Raw genomic sequence first — 22,895 nt, 5'->3', positions numbered from 1 at the left:
ATTAAATTAGGAGAGGGCCTCACGCAGAGGATAGGCCGCTAATTAAAGCATCACTTTGTGCCTGAACCCCAGTCACTTTTTCCACTCACTTAAAATGCCTCCTGATGATATCCCTACACAGTTCAGAGCCTCCCAGCCCTGGGTTGCAGACATAGGTCTCTAAGAACAACAGCATGACTAAGCAAGAACACGTCTCAGCTACTAGCCTTTCAAATCTTCCTTCCCTTTCAGATGGTAGCACTTGTTCATGTCGAGTCCCACCAGCTGCTGACACTAGCCCTTCTCCTCCAGCGAACCCACAGCAGCCAACTGCAGACCGAGGCCTGACTAACCCCGGGTTCCCTCCTGCTCCCTCCCCTCCCCTCCTCTCCCCTCTTTCTTGTCCTGTCCGGCTCTCTTCCCTCCTGCTGAGGCAAGATGGTATGGCTGGCAGCTGTCAACTCAGTGCACTTTCTCAAACCCCGACTGAAGGATGCCCTAGGCCCAATTGCAGAGTCAGAGGAGCTGTTCCTTCAGCAACGTCAGTACAAACAAGGCCCCGAGTCAAAGAAAACTAGGCCAGAACACAGAAAAAGAAAGAAAGAGTCAAAGAGCACCTTGACTTCTGCCCCCTTCAGGCGTAGTTCTCATGGAAGCCTGAAGAAGAAAGAGACGGGGAAGGAAGAAAAAGAGACACGGAAGCTGGGTGTCCTGCAGCAGATTAGGGGGCTTCCCACAGCTCAGGACCCTGTGGTGGAGACCTTAGGAGCTGATCTTCTGGAGTTGGGGCTTTCTAGGAGAAGTCCCTTCTTCTAGAAGCCCTATATACCATTTGCTTGTGTTTGAATCTCAGTTCACCTCTTTGAGGCTGAGATAATTGCAGCCGTGTTCCACAGTGCTGGGCTTCCCTGGTGACTCCGACGGTAAAGAATCTGCTACAATGCAGGAGACCGGGTTCAACCCCTGGGTTGGGAAGAATCCCTGGAGAAGAGAATGGCTGGCTACCCACTCCAGTGTTCTTGTCTGGGAAATCCCATGGCAGAGGAGCCTGCTGGTGGACTACAGTCCATGGGGTCACAGAATTAGACTCGACTGAGTGAGTAACACTTTCACTTTCTTTCCAGAGTTTTATAAAGTTTAAATGAAATGATGTGTGAGCACTTAGCCTTAAAAATATTAATTCCCTCTGTTTCCTTTTTCTAGGTTTCCAGAAAGGAGGCAGATCCTTCTAATCCTGCACATCCCAGTTATACCCTCAAACCAGAACACGTTTGCTCCTGGAAGATGTTGTTTTATTGATATTTATGAAATGAGATGTTGAAGGAGGGGAGGAGCAGGTCCAAAGGAATGTAGCAGGCCAGACAGAAATGTCTCAAGGTGGGTGAAGTTTACGAACTTTTTGTGAGGCTGGCTGCTGGCAGGGAGGTGAAGGAGAGCGCAAATTCTCTCACAAGGATGTGTTTCCTAAACCGGCTGGAGGCTGAAGAATTGGAAGAAGAGGGGAGAGACTGAGTTCTTTCTGCATCTTGATTGAAGGTGAAAACGATTTCTACTCTTGTAAATTCCTTTAGAAATGTGGCCTCATGAGGATTGGGAAAGGGATTCACTTCGCAAACTTTTACCGAGCTGCCTGGCCAGGAGCCATTTGGCAGTTTCTCCAGCAAGAAAGCTGTGGAGGAAGCAGCAGTGTCCCTCCTCAGGCTACAGCAGCAGACTTCAGGGGGCTGGGCCAGTCAGTTCCCGCTTTGGGTGACCCCACGGCCAGCATACATCTCCGAGATGCACAGGGGCACCCCCGCACCCCCACCCCTACAATCACCAGCTGCTCCTCCAGTGACTGAGGCGCTCACCAGCCAAGGTGAATGACCTAAAACTGTGCTATTCAATTTGGGATTCCTGGGATTCACGAGGCCCTGGAAAAGCAAGACGTATCTGAAGCATCATTTTTACTAAAGGAGATTTTTGGGGGCTGTGATGTGCTCAGTCGTGTCTGACTCTTTGCGACTCCATGGACTGTAACCCACCAACCTCCTCTGTCCATGAAATTTTCCAGGCAAGAATACCAGAGCCGATTGCCATTTCCTACTCCAGGGGATCTTCCCAACCCAGGGATCATACCCGTGTCTCCTGAGTCTCCTGTATTGGCTGATGGATTCTTTACCGCTGTGCCACCTGGGAAGGCAATTTTTGTTGTTGTTGTTGAGGGGTAATTTCTATTGAAATAAACATGAATGTTTTATGGAACAAATTTCAGGTGATTTTTTAACATCAGATGTGAGATTTCAGTTTGAATGAGCTGTTTTGGATTATGTTCCTTGATCACTGGAGAGTACACATTTATTCTCTCCTTTTCTGGGTCCTTCATTTAAAAATATATTTGAAAAGCCCTTCTTTTTGGAGCTAGATGTTAGGATGATCTACATTAAAAGTCATCATGATCATCCGCCTGCCTCTAGACAGCACTCTCAAACCTGGTTACACACTAAAACCATCAGTCAATTCACAAAAAGACGTCAGATCCATCAGCAGAAATTCTGCCTCATTTGCCTAGAATGGGACCTGGAGCTGGGTTTGTTCCAACGCCAACCCAGTGGCTCCCACGGGCAGTAGGGGCTGAGAACCACTTCTCTGAAACTGAGGGCTGTATTGTCAGAATCCTAGATCCTTTAGGCCTTTGTTCTGTTTTTTTCTGTGTGTCAAGTGTTTACTCTGTTTTCTTTCCAGGCTGTCATCAACTACAATCCTACTAAATGATCTTCCCATAGATTAAGACATAGGTCCTCCTTTTTAACCAGTTCCTGGACAAACACCCAAGGGAAGGGAAGGAATGGCATTTTCTAAGTATCTCCTCTGTACCAGGTGCTGTGCTAGACACTTAAAATTGTTTAAAAACTACCCCAAGAGCTGCTGCTGCTGCTGCTAAGTTGCTTCAGTCATGTCTGACTCTGTGCGACCCCATAGACAGCAGCCCGCCAGGCTCCTTGGTCCATGGGATTTTCCAGACAAGAGTACGGAGTAGGGTGCCATTGCCTTCTCCAACCCCAAGAGCTAGATGTTAACATTTCATGCTATAGATGAAGAATCTGAAGACCAAGGAAATTAAGCAGCAGGCTCTAGATTCTAGGATTCAAAAACATTCTGTCTGACTCAAAATACCTGCCCTTTCCAAGATAATGACAATATATTGCCCTTCCTCTTTTTGTTTTTAAGGGATTTTTCTTAATTATTTTTTATTTAATTGTTAAACTATTGCTTTATTACAGGGAATAGAGTGAACTAGAGTCCTAGATATCTCACGTGGTACTAGGGATCATTATTTCTGGTCTTTGCAGACCTAATAGAACTAGATCCAAGTCCAGAGACCTTTGGATGGAATCACGGGACTTGTTTCTAGTTCTTGATTTGAGAATTCAGCCTTGTCCATCTCCAGGTAGGAGTTAGCCACTCTCCCCAGCCCAAGGGTATTCAGAGTGGTGCTACCAGTTTAGTGGTGTTCTCTCCCCAACCCAAACCTGACTCTTACACTCCTGTCTGGGAAGGAGCTGAGGCATCTCCCTTTCTGGACTGCTCTGTACATGGCTCTTGAATCCTGGCTTTTCCATGAACCCCTGGATAAGATATTTCCCCTATCTATCCCCTTTATTTTTCTGGGCTCCAAAATCACTACAGATGGTGACTGCAGCCATGAAATTAAAAGACGCTTACTCCTTGGAAGGAAAGTTATGACCAACCTAGATAGCATATTCAAAAGCAGAGACATTACTTTGCCAGCAAAGGTTTGTCTAGTCAAGGCTATGGTTTTCCCTGTGGTCATGTATGGATGTGAGAGTTGGACTGTGAAGAAGGCTGAGCGCCGAAGAATTGATGCTTTTGAACTGTGGTGTTGAAGAAGACTCTTGAGAGTTTCTTGGACTGCAAGGAGATCCAACCAGTCCATTCTGAAGGAGATCAGCCCTGGGATTTCTTTGGAAGGAATGATGCTAAAGCTGAAACTCCAGTACTTTGGCCACCTGATTCGAAGAGTTGACTCATTGGAAAAGACTCTGATGCTGGGAGGGATTGGGGGCAGGAGGAGAAGGGGATGGCAGAGGATGAGATGGCTGGATGGCATCACTGACTGGATGGACGTGAGTCTGAGTGAACTCCGGGAGTTGGTGATGGACAGGGAGGCCTGGCGTGCTGCGATTCATGGGGTCGCAAAGAGTCGGACACGACTGAGCGACTGATCTGATCTGATCTGATCCCCTAAAGATATTTGTACATGTCTGTGGAGGTTTCTACACTGACATTATAGTCACCTCTCTTATTCTTCCTGGGGCAGATCAATAATTCCAGCCCTAAAATTCCTACCTCTATCCTTGGCTAACTTCTGTCTGATTGGTTTAAGTTACCAAAGTATGTTTTACTTAGTTAGTTAGTTAAGTCGCTCAGTCGTGTCCGACTCTTTGCGACCCCGTGGACTGTAGCCCACCAGGCTCCTCTGTCCATGGGATTCTCCAGGCAAGAATACTGGAGTGGGTTGCCATTTCCTTCTCCAGGGGATCTTCCCGACACAGGGACTGAACCCGGGTGTCCCGCATTAGAGGCAGACGCTTTAACCTCTGAGCCACCAGGGAAGTCGTACAAGTATGTTTACTACCCTTTAGTAAAATACAGCTTCCTCATCACTCATTTATTCACAAGGTTTAGAAAAGGCCTAAGACACACCAGGCACTTAGCCAAGCACTGTGCTAAAGGAGGCACAACAACATTGCCTCCTTCCTCAGGGCGCTTGCAATCTACTAAACATCAAAGGGTGCCACCATTTACTGAAGGGCCACGTGCAGGTGGCAGGCTCCCTACTAGGAGCCTATGTCCTGTACATTTAGTCCTCCCAACGTCTCACGAGTTTCGGGTTACTGCCCCCACTTTACAAACGAGAACTCCGAATCTCACTGATGCTTAAGCAATGCTCAAAGTCACGGAGACTTCACTTTAATAAGTGGCAGAGCTGGAATTTGAAATTATATCTGTGTTCTCAACCCATGCTTTTTCCTTTACTCTGGAGATTCTATATAGCACAGTGGTTAGAAACTCAGACTCAAGAGGTGGACAGGCTTAAGTTTAAAACCCCAGCTTTGCCACTTTTAATTGGTATATAATCTTGAAAAAATTAGCCTTCCTGAACTTTGGTTTCCTCATCTGTAAAAATAAGATATAAAAATTCCTATCTCATAGGTTGTGATGAGAATTCAGAAATGGTAGGTGGTATTTTAGAGCTAATATTCAGACCTGGTCTCACCTACAGCCAGGTCACATGGTAGCAGATACCAGCATCCTGGGAACTGGTCTGTCCTACACCTGTTCTCTCCAACAGCCCCAGGCACAGTCTGAGACGCACCATTAGCTCATTTGCATAACAAAGATGGACGTCACAAACTTAGTTACTGACAGACCAAAACCTCTAGGCTTCAAATTTCACTGTCTCCTTCCTCAATTAGGTTTCACTCTCTGAACCATCCTCCCTTTCCTGACTTAAATACACTTATACTTTCCAGAAGCTGATTTTCTGGAATCCATCATGTATGTCATCATCATGTGAATAAAGACAAGTGTGCAAAAAATACGTAGTAAAAACAAGAGATGCTATCCATTCAATAATAAAGGTTGTTCTCTGTCTTATTTTTAAAGAACTTATTAGAAGGAAATTCCAAAGCCCTCAATGCATTTCCCAGAACTTGGAACTTGAGATCTTTTCCTTCTTGCATCTGAAAGAAAACAAGCCTCCCCGCCCACTCCAACATCTTTGTCTCCTCTTTGGGAAAGAGGAGACTATCCATGGGGAGAACTTAGAACAAGCACTCAATGCCAAGGGAATAAGGCAAAACATCTCCCTTAGAAACTCTGGGACAGCATTTTTGGGTACCCATATAACCAGGACTTTCCATCAAAACCTCAGACTAGTAAACAATCCCTCTCTGGCATCAAGAGTTTTCAGAATGGGCGAGTAGCGGGTCCTGGCTGGTAATGCAGGACGATGATCATCTCTACTGACCTTTTTATATCCAACTCAATAATTGGTTTGGGTGGATTTCCAGTCTTACCCTTCATTCCTTGGTTGTTTGGGATCAGAAGTGGTGTTATAAAAACAACGACTTTTGGGTCCTGTGAAGGTTGAAGAGGAAGGGTTTGGCAGCCAGAGGCACATATGTCTCTTTGCTGAGAGGAATTTGAATCAGAAGGCACTTCAGCCCTTCTAGACGGAGTGGGCCCAAACATCAAAGGCAATTAGTTTCGCCCAGTGGTTGTGGCTTAACCTGCACTTTTTCTGGGTGGGGAGGAAATAGCAACGACATGAGCCCCTGGAAAATATAACTGACCTGAAGGCCTAAGGGTTTTCCTGGCCTGGTTGGTGGTTATTCCACCAAACACTGGGTTCTGAGGATAGGCAAACTCCGTAGACAGCCAAAAATACAGTTCAGTTTATAACCCTTTACTGATTACCTACTAAGTGCCAAGCACTATATGCCCAGCTGGGGATAGGGTTTACAGAAATGAGTAATAGTCTCTTTAGCTTGTTTGTCGTCCAGTAACTGGGTAGTGCTGCTGGCTTGACAGCTCTCAGAAAGCACCAGTGTCCCAGATGAACTTCCTTCACGTGCTGATTCCTTTGGCAATCTGCAGGCATCAGGATCTCTTATTTGGTGTCCCATATTGAAACCGAGTTCTGAGGGCCTAGATGCAGAACCAGGCGGATTGAGAGGCAGTAGTCAAAATGGAGGCTAGAAGTCATTGACAAAGGAATTTGTGAACAGTGAATGGTTCCCTGAAACTCTCCTCTTGACCTGATCTTGCTCATCTCCTCCCTCCTTCCTTTCTCCCCAGCCTACCTTGCAACAGAACAGATGACTAAAGACCTAGTGAAAATCCCACCTGGGGAGACTGTGTTTTTTGGCAGATCTTAGTTAGAAAAAATCCCAATCAATGTTTGGCCCCTAGACTCTACTGACTTCCATTGTCAAGTATTATTAAGTGTGGGAATGTAAAAGTTGTTGCTTTCTCAAGGCCCTGTTTTCCGGAGACTGTCCTGTCTCACCCTTTCATTACGTACTCTTTCTCATGCTCTTAAGACAGATACTGTGGCTGACGCGTCAGTCTCAGCAGATGTTGCTCTGCATGCAGAACAAACTTCCTTATCTTCAAAGCCTTGCTATTGCTTTGCTGAGCTCTGTTACTAAATTCCAGATAAGTTCTCATTGAATATGCACTCAGCGTTTTCTCGGGAAGTTGCTCTTTCGAGAGCTCTCCCTGCGCTGTCTCTCATAATCCTGTGTGGTTGTGAGAATTAATTCAGTGCAACACCACCACATTTAAGTATGCTAGAATTTGAAAAAGTTAACATCTGTACCTAATGGGTAGATTTGTCCAGGCTATCTAGATCTAGCTACGAAGTGTCTCTTATGTCCAGTTGCTAAAACTAGTGTTTTCCATTGTAAAGTGATTGCTTTCTGGATTCAAAAATGATGAGAAAGTTATCTGTGCGTTATTTATAACCACCTTAACATTAAGGCCACTCTGCTTCACTCATGAAACCAGATTTTGCTCCTTATGTGTGCTCAGTTGCTCAGTCGTGTCCAACTCTTTGCCACCCCACAGACCATCCATGGGATTTTCCCAGCAAGAATACTGGAGTAGGTTGCCATTTCCTTCTCCACGGTATCTTCCCAACCCAGGGATCAAACTCAAGTCTTTTGCAGCTTCTGCACTGGCAGGCAGATTCTTTACCACTGAGCTACCTGGGAATCCCTTGCTGCTTACACACCTGCTTTATTTTGAGCAGGCAGTCTATCAAAACTTCTTTGTGTTTCCAGCTCTTAAAAGCATGCCAGGCATAGAGTAGATGCTTACATGTATTAAACTGAAATGAAATATGTCTGGAGTCAGGAAACGAAACCCGGTATCCCAGACCCCTCTCATCCTTACAATCCCCTGCCACAGATTCAAGCAGATTGGGCCACTGCAATTAGTTGGACTCCATATGAATTGAGTTTAACCCTGACAATAAGGAGGTCACCACCCCCTCCACTGGTCCTCTGGCCTTGTGTTGTAAGAAAGCGTTCGGTCTTTGGCGTCATGTAGGTCAAGGTTCAAATCCTTGTTTTACAATCTAATCACTGTATACCTGCGATCCTCTATTTTCAACACAAAGTATCTACTGTGATTACTAATGAGATAACATCCGTAAACCCTCTAGTTTATAGTAGGTAGTAAGCAAAGGCCCATTCATTATATTTAATCTTTTTAAAAACTTTGAAATTTCTGAGGAGATTGGGTCCCTAACAAGGAGTTTTCATATTATGTCAACAGTTCAAAACCTATTGGAGCAACTGAAAGTTCCATTGTTTAAAATTCAAATTCTAAATTCTTCAAATCTGAGGCTTTCTCAATTAGTATTTTTAAAAAAAAACAGGAGTGAGTGTTTCAAATTCAAACCCTTGTTTATTGTTGATGGAAATGTAAAATGGTATGACTACACTTTAGCAAACAATACGGAAGTTCCTTAAAAAAGATACAAACAGATTACCGTACCATCCAACAACTCCATTTCTGGACATACAAGAAAAAAGTAATTAGAAGTAGGATCTCAAAGAGATATTTGTACACCAATGTTCATAACAGCATTATTTGCCATAGCTAAGTGTAAGCAACTCAAATGTACATTGAAAGATAAATGGATAAGCAAAATATAGTATATACATATGATAGGGTATTATTCAATCTTTAAAAGGAAGGAAATCCTGACACCCGCTACAACATGGATGAACTTTGAAGGCATTATGCTAAGTGAAATAAGCCAGTCTCAGAAAGATAAATATTGTATGATTCCATTTGTATGAGTCATGTAGAGTAGTCAAAGTCATAGGGAGAGAAAGTAATTCTTTCTACTCTGGTGGTTGCCAGGGGCTGGGGGAGGGTGAAATGGGGCATTTTTGTTTAGTGAATATAAAGTTAAGTTTTGAAAGATGAAAAAGTTCTGGAGACTGGTTGTATAGCGATACTTAAAACTTCTGAACTGTGAAAATTGTTAAGATAGTAAATTTTATGTTATGTGTAATTTACCACAGTTAAAACAAAAAAATTTTAAGGGGTGTTCCTTGGATGTTAGCAGGAAGCAATTAGTTGAAGAATGAACATTTCAGATGCATGGGTTCATCTAAGCTACTGAGATTCTAGGAAATCCAGATTCTTCCAGTACCTGACCTTCCAATGTATCCTGATGTATCTAACTGCCTGCATGCATCTGCACTGGAATGCCTAACAGGTATCTCTAACTTAGGCTCTGTCCCTCCCCATCTTTCTAATGTCAGGAAATGGTGCTACCACCCACCCAGTTGCTCAAACTCAAAATCAAGGACTCATCCGTCACTTTCCCTAACTCCTTCTCCAGTCCATCTTCAAGACTTTTCAACTTGTCTAAACATACATAGTTCCCTCTTTCACGGCACTGGCCCAATCTGCTGTTATCTCTCAACAGAGGAGAGCTAGAGCTCCTGCTTCCACACTTTCCTCCTTTTCACCGCACAGCTGTCTCTCCCATGGACTTTTTAAAATGTAGGTCAGATCTTTTCACTTTGTCTCCCTAAAACAAGTTTTTAAAATACATTCAGAATAAAAGTTAAATCCATTCCATGGCCTAAAAGTCCTTTCATGGTCTAGTTCCTGCCTGCTTCTATGACCTCATCCTCCCCTTGCTCAGAGTCTCGACATCTGTAAAATGGGTAATAACAGCAATTATCTCTACCACAGACTGCGTGAGCATCGGCTGTGTCCTGGGCCAGGGACCTCACACAAACTACCTCATAGAGACCTTACTACAACTCACAAGGTAGTGTTAACCTGAGGGTCATCATGAGATTAGGTGGGTGTGCATGATGCTAGTGCATAGTAAAGTGAAAGTGAAAGTCACTCAGTCGTGTCTGACTCTTTGCGACCCCGTGGACTATACAGTCCATGGAGTTCTCCAGGCCAGAATACTGGAGTGGGTAGCCTTTCCTTTCTCCAGGGGATCTTCCCGACACAAGGATCGAACCCAGGTCTCCCCCATTGCAGGTGGATTCTTTACCAGCTGAGCCACAAGGGAAGCCCAAGAATAATGGAGTGGGTAGCCTATCCCTTTTCCAGGGGATCTCCCCAACCCAGGAATCAAACTGGGGTCTCCTGCATTGCAGGCAGATTCTTTACCAACTGAGATATGAAGGAAGCCCTAGTGCACAGTAAATGACTAACAAATATGAGAGTCCCTTTCTACCCTTTTATCCCAGTGGGGAGAGAGAAATCCTATAGCCCAGACATGTCTACACTGGTCAGGGATGGAATTGGAGCCAACGCCAGCTACCCTGTATCCTCTCCATTGTCCATCAGCCTAACCACTTGCCCACAGAGGGTGCTGGAGCCCAGAAAGGTGAGCACTCGCTCTCCAGTGGGACCCTGGGTTGTTGAAAGAGTTAAGATGCCTCTTGGCAAATCCTGGCCCTCCCTATCCCTGCATCTGCCCTATGGGTTTAACGAGAAATCCAGGCCTTTGTAAGAGACTGTACAAATAACCTCCAGAGCGCCATTAACTCATTCAGCAGAAAGAGACCCCAAGCTGCCAATGCTTCAGGGAAGATAAGTGAGTGGAAAGAAGGTGGTTTTTATAGCAATTTTGAGCGGTTGAGTGTGAGCTCCGCCTCTGCAGCAGCGCTGAGAAAGCCAGGATCTGGGCTCCTCAACCTCTCTCTTCACGACGTCTGATTAGGAATTTGGGGGCGGGCCCTGGCCTGGCACAGGCGCGCACACTCTCAGTAGACACAGTCACTCCTCTCCTGCTCACACGCTCTCCAACCAAGGAGGCCAGACAGAGGGACGTGGTCACTCTCTGAAAGATTCAACTTCAAGGTAAGTCTGTCATTTTCCTTCAGATTTTGTCCCTGGTAGTTCCATTAAAGGAGCAAAGGAAAGAGGCTGGGGAGAGGGGACAGGGCCCAGGGCAGAAGGAACAATTCTTTCTTCCCCATCTGGACCACGTCCCAGGATGCTAGAGCAGGGAAAGGGAGCTGGAGGAGGGAGTTCCCACATGCCACCTTTGTCCGACAGTTCCTTTCTGACTGCTGGGGAACCTTCAGCTTTCAGGTGTGAAAAAGTGAAGTGCCAGGTATCTGGGGAAGCCAGCTCTGCCCCACTACTACTCAGAAAGTCCACCATCCTAGATTTGTGCCCTGCAGTCTCTTCAGAGGGGCTGAGGCACCTAAACACTCTTATATGAGGGGAGAGGGAATTTTGTGTAGTGTGTGTGTGTGTGTGTGTGTGTGTGTGTGTGTGCTTGTATGTTGTTGGGGTGAAAGGGAAAAAACACACAGAAGTGTTGAGAGTTGACCAGGTCCAAGGAACTGTGAAATGGGGACCTAATTCAGGTTACAAAGCAGCTTTTGGTTTGACACCCTGGACTCTGATAGGAAGGAGACATGCTTCTCTAGAATGGAAAATGAAAGAACAGCAGTAACTCCTGAGTAAGCTCCCCCCAACTCAGAAAGTACCAGTCCTAGAAGCTTTCCACCTCACAAAACTTGGAGCACAGGAATGTCTCTAGCATTGGGGGTGAGGTGGAAAGGATTTAAGAATATAAAGCCTGGAGCAACATTGCTAAGAGATAGGGAAGGGGTAAAGAGAGGCACAAGGTCCCCAACAACCCCTTTCAGCAGTCATGACACCGAAAGAGAGTCGAGTGCGCAGGATGCACAGCCCTGGAAGGCTTGAAGAGGAGGGCTGCTCTTGCCTGCCAAGGTGCCTAGTTTGGAAGGAGAAATGGACACAGAGGCTCACTGTGCCAACCTCCAGACAGCCACCCTGGGCCTGCAGCAGCCCAGAGCCGAGCATGGAAAAATGTGCTGCTGGCAGTGGGCCACTCTATCCGTTTTCTCCTGGGCAGTGCCAGGGCCCAGCCAGCGTGCCCAGGCAGTGGGCGGCTGGGGAGGCTCCCCAGGAACACTGTGGGCTCTTTGTCTGAGGCTGCTGAAGATGAGTGAGGCACCTCATTCCTGGAGCCCATGGGCTACTGGGATGAAGCAGGCCCGAGGGACTTGCTCGCAGCGGACAGAGAGGTCTGAGGGAGACGGTGGCCAGAAAGGGATCAGACTGACTGTTACCCCCAGGGGCCTTCTCATCAGCTCATGGGCTTCGACGTTGGCTTTTAGAGTCCTTTCTTTCTCTTGTCCCCAGCAAGGGCCAACAGCACCATGAACAGCATATGTGACTATGCCCAGACCAAGAAAGGTTCTAAAGTTTCTCTACCCAGGGGTGACACTCACCCCTCTGGAAGGTGCTCATTGCTCGTAAGGGCTGTGCGGTGCTCTGGCTGTCGGTATCCAGAGTAAGACATCCAGCCGGACAGGCCACCCTCCTCTTCCACGCCTTCAGCTTCCCCCTCAGGGGACATCAGACTCACACTTCTCTCCAAGCCTCACCTGCTTTCGTCTCACTAGCACACAAGCTCAAAAGCAGTGAGCTGCCAGGCAATGTGGGGCCTGGCTACAGAGACTGGTAACCCAGAGGTCATCACCAAGGGCTTCGGATGGGAGAGCAGGACGCCAGAATCCCATTCTAAAGTCACGTTCCCCTGGGAACACTCAAGAGTCTTCAGTTCCTGTTCCATTGTTTGATGTTCCTTGTTATCTCTCTTGGCCTCAGCTGGCTCTGGCATAATGTCCATGGCGGAGCGTGAGAAGTACTAACACTTTACTAGATGCCATGGAAGACAGCCCAGGGCACTAAGACTTCATGCTCTCAATACCCCTTCTAGAACACAAGGGCCACACTGGGGGGCCACAGCCCCTCTGAAGAGAATCTGTAACTGCTGTATGATGGCCCTTGCCAGCCAAGTTGCAAGTATAGCCACAAACTGCCAACCAGAGAGTTTCCCCACCAGTAGACCGTTACAGGTTCTGGCACTGTTACAGATGCTGGTACCACAAGCCCAAGCCTTGTGATGGCTGCAGGGGACCACACCCTTCCCCAAAGACTCAAAACCAGAACTTCCCAAGTAGTTCAGATCTTCCCCTTTGAGACCTCAAGCCACTCCTGGGTGTTTCCCAGAGATATGGAAAGAGCCAGAGGGTTTTTTCCTTGGACTCTTGGCAAACATTATTCCCTGGGGAGTTCAAACTGGATGTAAATTCAGGCCCAAATAGAACCCACCACCACCCCCACTCCCATGGAAGTTGCTGTGGGCTTTCTCGCTTCCCTAACAGTACCTTCAGGTTGCTAGAGGTGCCTATGGGCCTGCTCTCTGAAGAAAAAAAGAAAAGCAATACCTCCATTCAAGCTCCTTCTGATCTCAAAGGCTCTGTTTCTGTGACTCTTCGAGCAGAGGGAAGTGCACCTAGCTCCCCCAGGGAGCCAAGGCTCATCCGGACCAGCACGTAGAGGCAGTGCTGGGACAGGCCCAGAGGAGGCGGAGCAAGGACTCTGCTCGGAGCTGCTTTCTGCTGAAGGTCAGGTCTGCAGAGCTCAAAGCCCAAGGCTCACCTCTTCTGCCTCTCTGACTCCCTGGAGTCTCCTTCACACCTGATTCCTCTATTTTCTCTCCCTTCTTGCAGAAACACAAAATGCAGTGGGCGTCCATCCTGCTGCTGGCAGGGCTCTGCTCCCTCTCCTGGGCCCAATATGAGGAAGACTCTCACTGGTGGTTTCAATTCCTCCGCAACCAGCAGTCCACCTACGACGATCCCTATGACCCCTACCCCTATGAGCCTTATGAGCCTTACCCCTACGGGGGAGAAGAAGGTCCAGCTTATGCTTACGGCTCTCCACCCCAACCAGAGCCCCGAGACTGCCCCCAGGAGTGCGACTGTCCCCCCAACTTCCCCACAGCCATGTACTGCGACAATCGCAATCTCAAGTACCTGCCCTTCGTCCCCTCCCGCATGAAATACGTCTACTTCCAGAACAACCAGATCTCTTCCATCCAGGAGGGTGTCTTCGACAATGCCACTGGGCTGCTCTGGATTGCTCTCCATGGCAACCAGATCACCAGTGATAAGGTGGGCAAGAAGGTTTTCTCCAAGCTGAGGCACCTGGAGAGGCTGTATCTGGACCACAACAACCTGACCCGGATACCCAGCCCACTGCCTCGGTCCCTGAGAGAGCTCCATCTTGACCACAACCAGATCTCAAGGGTCCCCAACAATGCGCTGGAGGGGCTGGAGAACCTCACAGCCTTGTACCTTCATCACAATGAGATCCAGGAAGTGGGCAGTTCTATGAAAGGCCTCCGATCATTGATCTTGCTGGACCTGAGCTACAACCACCTTAGGAAGGTACCTGATGGACTGCCCTCAGCCCTTGAGCAGCTGTACCTGGAGCACAACAACGTCTTCTCAGTCCCCGACAGCTACTTCCGGGGGTCACCCAAGCTGCTGTATGTGCGGCTATCCCACAACAGCCTCACCAACAATGGCCTGGCCTCAAATACCTTCAATTCCAGCAGCCTCCTTGAGCTCGACCTCTCCTACAACCAGCTGCAGAAGATCCCCCCAGTCAGCACCAACCTGGAGAACCTCTACCTCCAAGGCAATAGGATCAATGGTGAGACGCTGGCAAAGGGGAGTGGGGAGTGCTGTCTGTTGCATTGGAAAGATCTGATCCTGAGTGCTGGGGGCAACACAGAAGAATTAGAAGTAGGAGAACCAAAGAATATTGATGAAGCAAGTTGAGAACCCTGCCACATCCCCATACAAAGTGGTACATTGTGGCATACTCTTAGACTGCATGGCAGTGCTAGGAAAAGTCACTGGGGAGTGGGTTGGTATGGAAGAAGAATTCTCAGAAGAGGTAAGTCTAAATTTAGGTCCTGAGAGATAAATGGGTATGGGCTGGAGGAACATAGGACCGAGCCATCCTTAGAGGCGCCATCGCCACAAAGGGACCGGTCATTTACCAAGTCACTTTGAGGGGACGGCTAGGAGATTCCCGTGTCTCACAGGAAGGGGTCATGTGCCAAGCTGTGAGAAATGAGTTTGGAGAGGTTTGGGAGGGGGTGATTCATAGACAGGGGCATTTAAGTTGAGGAGGAAAGTGGGCTGCTAAGAAACCATGGTATCTGTACTTTCTCATTGACTCCAGAGAGGACGAGCTCTCTGTTTCCCCCCGATCAGCCCAGTCTTATGCTTGGGTGCTTGTGTTTTAAACATGCAGCCGGTGGGTGGGAATTTGCAGCCTCTAAGAGCTGCGTGCGGCACTTGCTCTGGCTGGCTCTCCAGGAGCACGAGGAGCCCCTGGTGGCAGGGCAGAGGGCTCCCTGGGTGACACGAGCTTGACCCCTGCCAAACCCTGCAGTGGCGAGCAAGCACAAGGCCTCCCCAACACTCCCCACAAGGCCCACGGATGGCCTGTCTGTCCGCGAGAACCAAAGTCTCCATTTCCGACTGGACTGTCCAGGTGCCTTTCGGTCCCTCTCTGGGTCTTGTGTTCAGAATGTGCTTACACTGCACCAGAGCCTCTGACGTCTCAGCCCAGCTGGAAAGTGCTGAGCCAGCATTTACTTCTCCTCCTCTGCAGCAAAGTACCTCTCTCCCTGAGGGAGGAAGGACTCATTAATGGCCATTGGCAGAGGGCTTTGAAGTAAAGCCTGCTGAGAGCAAACAGCACCGTCGCAGCATCAAAGCACAGATAGGACTGAGGCCACAACCTCTCCATGGATCCTTCTCTCTCCCTGTGCTCACAGAACAGATCACTCACTTGGCAAGATGTTAACAAGCCAGACAGCCCCCCGAGTGAGAGAGGCACCGGTCCCAGAGGTGGACCATGGGTGGGCAAGCTGAAAAGGTGTCTGGTTCTCTACTTTGAAGTGCAAGACACCATCATGTACACCGAAAACTGTTCTGTATTTAAAGTCTCTCTTTCTTTGGGGAAGGTCTTCCTATTCCCAAGGCAGCGTTCTCTAATCTCTCATATGTTTCGTGATGTAGAAGCTTTGACATTTACTTGTAGCTGTCTATCAACCCACCCAGAAGTCACCACTACTTACCTGCTACCCACTCTGAATCCAGGCGGAGTGTCATAACAGAAATGTCATATAGTATGCTGTGATTTACCAGAGTTTGACCTTGAAAATGTGACAGAAGAGCAGCTGTCAATGGAGAGAAGCCAATAGTTACTGCCGAACTGTATAACCAGTGAATCTTGGGGTGGAAAAGACTCCATCACAGCATCTTGTCAGTCTGCCTTCTTGCAGAACCACATATGTCCTTTAAATATAAGGTGGTTCACTTCTTCCAAAAGCTCTGCCAAAGATAAAATCACATTAGTTAAGCGTCCTAAGGTCTTGCAAGAAAGTTTTTCCTAAGTCAAATCTAAAAATGTTCAGTGTCTACCCCAAATCCCTTCTTGTGCAGTTTAAGCCAAAGCTCCTGTATCTGGTTGTCTCCCTCTTAGTCCTTTTTTTGGGGGTAAATAACACCAGCACCTTATTTTTCTTAATTAGTGGATTAGTACATTGAAGGCTTTGATTTGGGACCTGGCACATAACTGAAAAAGCACTTGCTTTTCAACACACAGTAACTATATTTATAAACTTTTCCCCTCATTGCCACTTTGACGTTGCCAGATAAAGTTTTATTTTATCTTTTGCATTGCAAAGATGGGGAAACTGAGACACAGAGAAGAAAAAGCAATCTCTTCAGGTCACCCAGATCATGTAATATAGCCTCTGCCTTTAACATCAGAGGACTGAGAGCCAGGCTTCTCTGTCTGAGAAAGGAAGGAGTACATCTCTGATTCAGACCACCAGCAGGAAAGTGAGTTCCCCAAGCTCAGCCACTCATCTGGGCAAATGTGAAGGAGGTCTCCCTGCAGGGGACCCAGAGCGGGGGTGGGTAATGAAGGTAGGATTGAAGCAACCCTTTGAGAAGAGAGCTAAAAAGACAGGAGCTGAATGCAGGGGAATTAAGCCTGGCTCTCTCCCTCCCTGTTTCTTTCTTCCACTAATGCCTCCCTCAGTTTTTCCAGCCTGGCAACAGCAAGAAACACAGCTCAGAATGTTATTCAGTAGCTCTGGGATCCAGTGGAACAGGGCCAGTACACCAGGAGGAATTTGGAAAAACTTATGTCAAAATTTAATCTGGGATGGAAAGTGTCCTCCAGCATCTCGAAGCAGAAGCCCCTGTCCTATTTACGAACTTAGAGAGGACTAACACGGGGCTCACAGTGCTCAACGTGTGGATAGAATCTATATATGCTGAGTGTTGAGCAACTCCTAAATATGCCCCATATTTATACTTGCACAGTTGGGAGCCAGGACTTCAGCAGACAGTCTGAAGGCCCCAGGCTGGTGTAGAGAATCCATTGTGGAACCTCTAAGTGCAGTCGCCCAATATAGCTGGAAGTGATATTCAAGCCAGGCCACTTCGTTTTTCTCTCCAGCCCAACCCACTCTGCCCGTTTCATGCAGACACCATGGACCCAGACTTGACTCAGCCTCGACTCTGCCGCAACCTGTCCCTCAGACGTCACTTGATCTATTGCCTGGGACCAGAAAGGGAACATCCAAAAGCATTCCGGGTCTCCACCCAACCCTCCCCGAGTGTTCTCTAAAGAAGGATATTTCCCATTATTTTCATTATTCTTTGGTTTTTCTGTCTTACGTTTGTAGCACATGTTAATTGGCTGCAGACTTACCCCATCTCCTCTTGGTCAGTTCTTAACAGAGACTGAGAACAATCGCTAGTGCTAATTTCAAAAACAATTGCTTCATCTATCTAAGCTCTCCATAGAGAACTTACTTTCCATACCCATAACCACAGTGCCTTTGACAGTCACCCCAGGAAGAGAATCAGGAAAGCCTTCCTCCCACTCCTCCTGCCCAGCTCCAGGCTGACACACAGCTCCTGACCACTGTGGCAAGCAGAGGAATGCCTCTGGTGGAAGCAAAAGCAAGCCAAGCTCTGAGTCTGCCTAAGTGTTACAGCCCTCCAGATGCAGCCTACCAAGTCCTGACAAATAACCTTACCCAAGGTCCCTTTGGAACCGAGCCATCTTTCTGATGCTCTCACATACCATATTGAAGGCAGCCTCTAGGGTGCCAGCAGCTTTTCGGTGGTAACTTTTGCTGTCCCTGCTGGAGTTTTGGGGCTTCCCTGGTGGTGCTAGTGGTAAAGAATCTGCCTGCTAATACTGGAGACATAAGAGATGTGGGTTCAATCCCTGGGGTGGGAAGATCCCCTGGAGGAGGGTATGGCAACCCACTCCAACATTCTTGCCTGGAGAATCCCACAGACAGAGGAGCCTGGTGGGACCATGGAGTTGCAGAGTCAGACATGACTGAAGCAACTTAGCACGCACGCAGGCTGGAGTTCTAGCTGAGCTCTTGTTTTAATCCTCCAAGTTCCTGACCCAGTAGGATAGAGACAGAGGTAGTTGATTTGTCCAAGAGAACAAGCAGAAGGAGAACCGGGTGAGTGGTAGCTGAAGGACTTGTGTTTAAACCAAACAGAACGATTGTATCTATTAGGATTACAGGACTTGGAGGGTTGGGGGAGAATCTTCAAACTTCTTTTGAGATTACAAAAATGGAGAGTAAACTAATCATATTAAATGCAAGAGGCAAGGAAATTATTTGACTTTTGAGCTCCGTGGCAGCTCTGTTCATCTATCTCCTTAAACCTCAGGGTGGAGATCACTCCTTTGTACTCAGAATGTACATGGGACAACCCCCTCAAAGCTCTGCACTCAGAGGCACTTGTTTCTCAGTCCAAGTTTTCTCTCTTTAATTTCTTTCCACTTTCTCTATCTGCAAACTGTTAGGGAATATTCAAGATTTAAGTCCTTCCACCTACCCAGTCTTCCTTCTCAAAGCAATTGGGAAACGCCCTCCTCTTCAAACACAATCAAGGGAGAACTTCAAAGCTGCTAGGGTTCCTCTTTGACTACCTTCTGCTGCCACCTGCTGCCTGCAGAGGGGAAAAGACCAAGGCCTGCCAGGAGGGACCTTCCAGGGTTTTGGGGCATGGGGGGCGTGGGTAAGGAGGTTGAGCTATGCAGGCGGGGACCTCACTCTATCCCTGGCTCTGCTCCCCAACGGGTGCAAGTTTGACTCCGATCCTGGGAAGCTCCTGCCCCACCCAGCCAAGCTCTCCCTTCCTCTTAGAAGCTTCACAGACACCGTGGGGCTTTCCTGTGGTCCCAGGACCCTGATCTGGGCTCTCCCCATCCCCACCCCTCTTGTCCCCACAGAGTTCTCCATCAGCAGCTTCTGCACCGTGGTGGATGTCATGAACTTCTCCAAGCTGCAGGTGCTGCGCCTGGACGGCAACGAGATCAAGCGCAGCGCCATGCCCGCTGACGCGCCCCTCTGCCTGCGCCTGGCTAGCCTCATCGAGATCTGAGCGCCACTGGGCGCAGGGCCATGCCCCCACGCCTCTTTGCATTTGGCTTGATGGTTTGGTTTGGCTTTTGATGGAAGGTCTGGGACAGACCGTGTGACAGAGGTCCATGGGCTCTCTCTCTAGTCTTCTTCCCTGTAGGCAGTTTTAGGTGGAGTCAGGGGACAGGCAGCTTTCTGCTGAGGGACATGACACGTCTGTTTCCAAGACAGAAGTGGTTGGCAGAAGGTGTAAACCCTGAAGTCCCAGTCCCCGAAATCTCATTACCCTCAAGGTCTTCACAGTGATCCAGTGTCCTGAACCATTGCCTGAGCAATAGAATAACTGTGCTTTTGAAGTAATGTCTGACTCTGAAGGCAGCACCTGACTGCTCCCCCGCATGCTGGGCTGGTCGTGCCGATACTCTGGGCTCCCAGTTGCTGCTTCTCAGATATACCTCTTGCCCGACTGCCGCCTCCTCAGTCCACCTCATCCACTCAACCATGCCCCACAGACATCTTAGGTAGAGGCAGGAGAAGCCAAGGCGTATGCACAGCTGCCCAGTGACTGCGCAGAGAACTCACACTGGTGGCTGAGGCTGGAAGGACACCAAGAGTCACCTTTTCACCACAGGTCACCAGTGTGATGACAATATTCCAGGCTTGACGTGGGAGGAGACAGCCAACCTCAGACTTAGCTAAATGCGTGGGGCTGTATTTTAACAACTGGGCAGTTCTCTGAAGGTGGGTCAGACTTCAGAAAAGGAAAGCGACCTGATGTTGCGTATTACCAGCATCCATAGTGGAGGCAAATACACCTTGAATTGGCTGAACTGAGGAGGCAGCCCAGGAGTGTCATTCTTGCCCAGCACTCTCTGCATTCCCAGCAGCTCCCTACTTGAGTTTTTATCTTCAAAGGCAGAGGCCATGTGGCTCTCAAAGTATGAGAGAGGTAATTTGTCCTCTTATGCAAGCAGAAAGGTCAATAACCTGATTGGAGAGACAGACTCCAACCAGCCCTGGACTTGCCACCCTCGTTACTGAAGCTGGCTGTTGCTTTATAGCTTGGCTGGAGAGCAATTAATCTTTCCCGTTTCTGAAAGTAGTGCTGCCTGGGGACCTAACCCCTGCTTTGTGGGGTACCACTGGGATGGGGCCATCTGGGCAGCCATGGGCAGAGACTGCTTGAGGAGAGCTCCCTGCACAGATGCCGTTGCTTCCCTGATACCGTGTATGCTTTGAAGCAGTTCCCTGAAGAAAGAAGAGGGGATCCTTGAACTATGTTCTTGGCTCCAGAACCTCAAATCCACAAAAGCCAAACCAGCTCATTTCAACAAAGAAGCTCTGATGTGAGGGGCAAGGCTGCCCCTTGCCCCAGGGCTCTTCAGAAAGCATCTGCATGTGGACACCATCATGCCTCTATAAAGGATCCTTATTACAGGAAAAGCATGAGTGGTGGCTAACCCAACCAATAAAGTTATTTTACAATTGCACGTGCAAGAATGGAGTCATTTAAGGCAAACACAGAGAAAGATTACTTTAAGGGGACCTACTGCCATCACATAGGCCTCAGACTGGAGGAGCTCACATTCTCATCTATTCTGCTTGGGCAGATGTAGCTAAGGGTTTTTTGTTTTTGTAAGTCACCTGTATCTCTACAGAAAACTTTGTGCTCTGGAAGTTCTTCTTTAAATCTAACTTCAATTTCACTAGCTTCACATTTCCTTCTGTTTGGTCCCCAAGAGATAAAGAAAAAAACTCTTTTGCTTTCCAGTCCCCCCGCCCCCTCATCGCCCCCCCCACCCCCCACCCCCATCGCACCCCCCCAACCCCACCAAGTCCTTCTAACATTTTTCTCCTTCAACCATTCTCCCTTGTCTACCCAGTAATTCTGGCACTGGTGGGTCTAGGGTATTGTCTTAAGTGCCCCTGCCCTCTAGTGGCAACCATGCAGAACTGAGGGCAGTCAAGTACTGCAAAGCGCCTTAAAGAGGAAACTAAGCAGTCAGTAGCGTGGTTCCATTCCTGAATCAGGAAGATCATGGCAACCTCCTCCAGTATGCATACCTGGAGAATCCCATGGACAGAGGAGCTTGGCGGGCTACAGTCCAAAGGGTCACAAAGAATCGGACAGGATTCACAAAGAACTTGGCACAGCACAGCACAACCCATCTGCTCTTTCGTTCAACCTCTCAATGCACATTACTTGAAAGCCTTTAAGAACACGATGCTTAGCAACTGTTATGTAAGTCAGGAGGCTTGGCTAGCCTTGTGCTTTTAGGACAAATCATCATTTTCTAATAGAGAAATAACCACAACTGATATTTATTGAGCTGAATATATTATTTACTGAATACATTTACTAATGAATTCTGTGAAATTCTGTGCCAAGCGTGTTACAAACGATACAACTTCATCTGAAGCCAGAGTGAGCTAATTTGATTATAATCCTCAGGAGCAAGAGTTAACCAGGGATTTGAGAATGCAAAAAGATCAGTCACAACTTTAGCCATCCACCTCTCTTCAAGCACAGCAAGGTCAGTGCATCTGCCTTGGTGCACCAGTTCGGGGAGATGTCACATGAAGGAGGTGGAGACATGGTCACACAGAAAGGGGTCCCGCCACGCTGCAAGGAGGCATCCCTTGGCTCTCAGTTTTGCTTTTTAGCAGCTCTCATGAATATCCCAACCAAGACTGCAGGGCAAGAATCCAGAGCCAGGCTCAGCCGTGATGCAAGGCTTCCCTGATTTCTAAATCCAGGGCTTCTCAAGTTGGCAGCAGGACTGGGTTATCCATCAGGCTCAGTCAGCTCTCTTCCTTTAAGCTGCCACTTATTATGGGTTAGGTGTTTTACTTAGGTTGCCTCGTTAGCGTTCCTAAACACTCTATGCCAGAGGAGCTATTAATTTCAATATTTTATAGGTGGAAAGACAGGCACATAGAGGCTGAAGTCACCCAGAAAGGAAGCATCAAGGCCAGGATCTGTGCCCAGGCCATCCCCAGGCTGCCAGTCTTGCTATCCTGTCTCTACCGTGCTAGCCTGAAGACCTCACAGTTACTGGTATATGCAGAACTACTGGAGTATGGAGGAGACTTGGTGGTAGATGGGGTGTCACAAGTTGGCAGAGGCCATCTGACTTTATTTTTTGTGGACCTAAATTCATTCTGCTAGTATTCACAATCCTTTAATAAATTTTCCAATTAAAATTCACTCTTCATCAATAAATACTTACAATGAGCCCTTGGTCAGGCAATGGAGATACTGTAGACAACAAAAGCAAGCCTTCCCTGCCATTGGGGATTTATAATCCAGTGTGGTGACAAGCCCTGAACTAAAGAATCACCTGAAGACCACATAGTTACAAACGAGAAAGGGCTGTAAAGGAGATGAAGACGGGTTTACATGAGGAGTATCTAGAGGCCTGGCCTAGACTGGAGGACCGGAGCAGTTACTCAGATACGAAGGGAGATGAAGAGATGAGCGGAGAGTCCAGCACAGCTAACAGAATACATAGACTTCCTAATGCAGGGAGGCCCCTAGACA

At 47.9% G+C, this 22,895-nt stretch overlaps 1 protein-coding gene across 2 annotated transcripts; it reads left to right on the top strand.

Moving 5' to 3' along the window:
* The first annotated feature begins 10,739 nt into the window (after window positions 1–10,739).
* FMOD (fibromodulin) lies at window positions 10,740–20,844 on the top strand. Of its 2 annotated transcripts, none has more exons than XM_005891883.3 (3): window positions 10,740–10,896; window positions 13,593–14,580; window positions 19,225–20,844. In XM_005891883.3, exons 2-3 carry the CDS (start codon window positions 13,602–13,604, stop codon window positions 19,374–19,376), a joined length of 1,131 nt encoding a protein of 376 aa, XP_005891945.1. In that variant the 5' UTR covers window positions 10,740–10,896; window positions 13,593–13,601; the 3' UTR covers window positions 19,377–20,844. The 2 variants fall into 2 exon arrangements, with proteins under 2 accessions (XP_005891945.1, XP_070240621.1); XM_070384520.1 differs by lacking the exon at window positions 10,740–10,896 and adding an exon at window positions 13,358–13,487.
* The last annotated feature ends 2,051 nt before the right edge of the window (window positions 20,845–22,895 follow it).

This window comes from Bos mutus, chromosome 16 (assembly GCF_027580195.1).
Source record: "Bos mutus isolate GX-2022 chromosome 16, NWIPB_WYAK_1.1, whole genome shotgun sequence".
Lineage (NCBI taxonomy): Eukaryota > Metazoa > Chordata > Mammalia > Artiodactyla > Bovidae > Bos > Bos mutus.
The sequence above is the reverse complement of the archived record's forward strand: the minus strand, read 5'-3'. Positions and strand labels throughout refer to the sequence as shown.

Excerpts from the sequence above, each read along its gene's own strand:
- FMOD (XM_005891883.3), top strand. The coding sequence starts at position 13,602 with ATGCAGTGGGCGTCCATCCTGCTGCTGGCAGGGCTCTGCTCCCTCTCC. Across the intron at positions 14,581-19,224 it reads CCAAGGCAATAGGATCAATG|AGTTCTCCATCAGCAGCTTC; the intron begins GTGAGACGCTGG and ends TTGTCCCCACAG.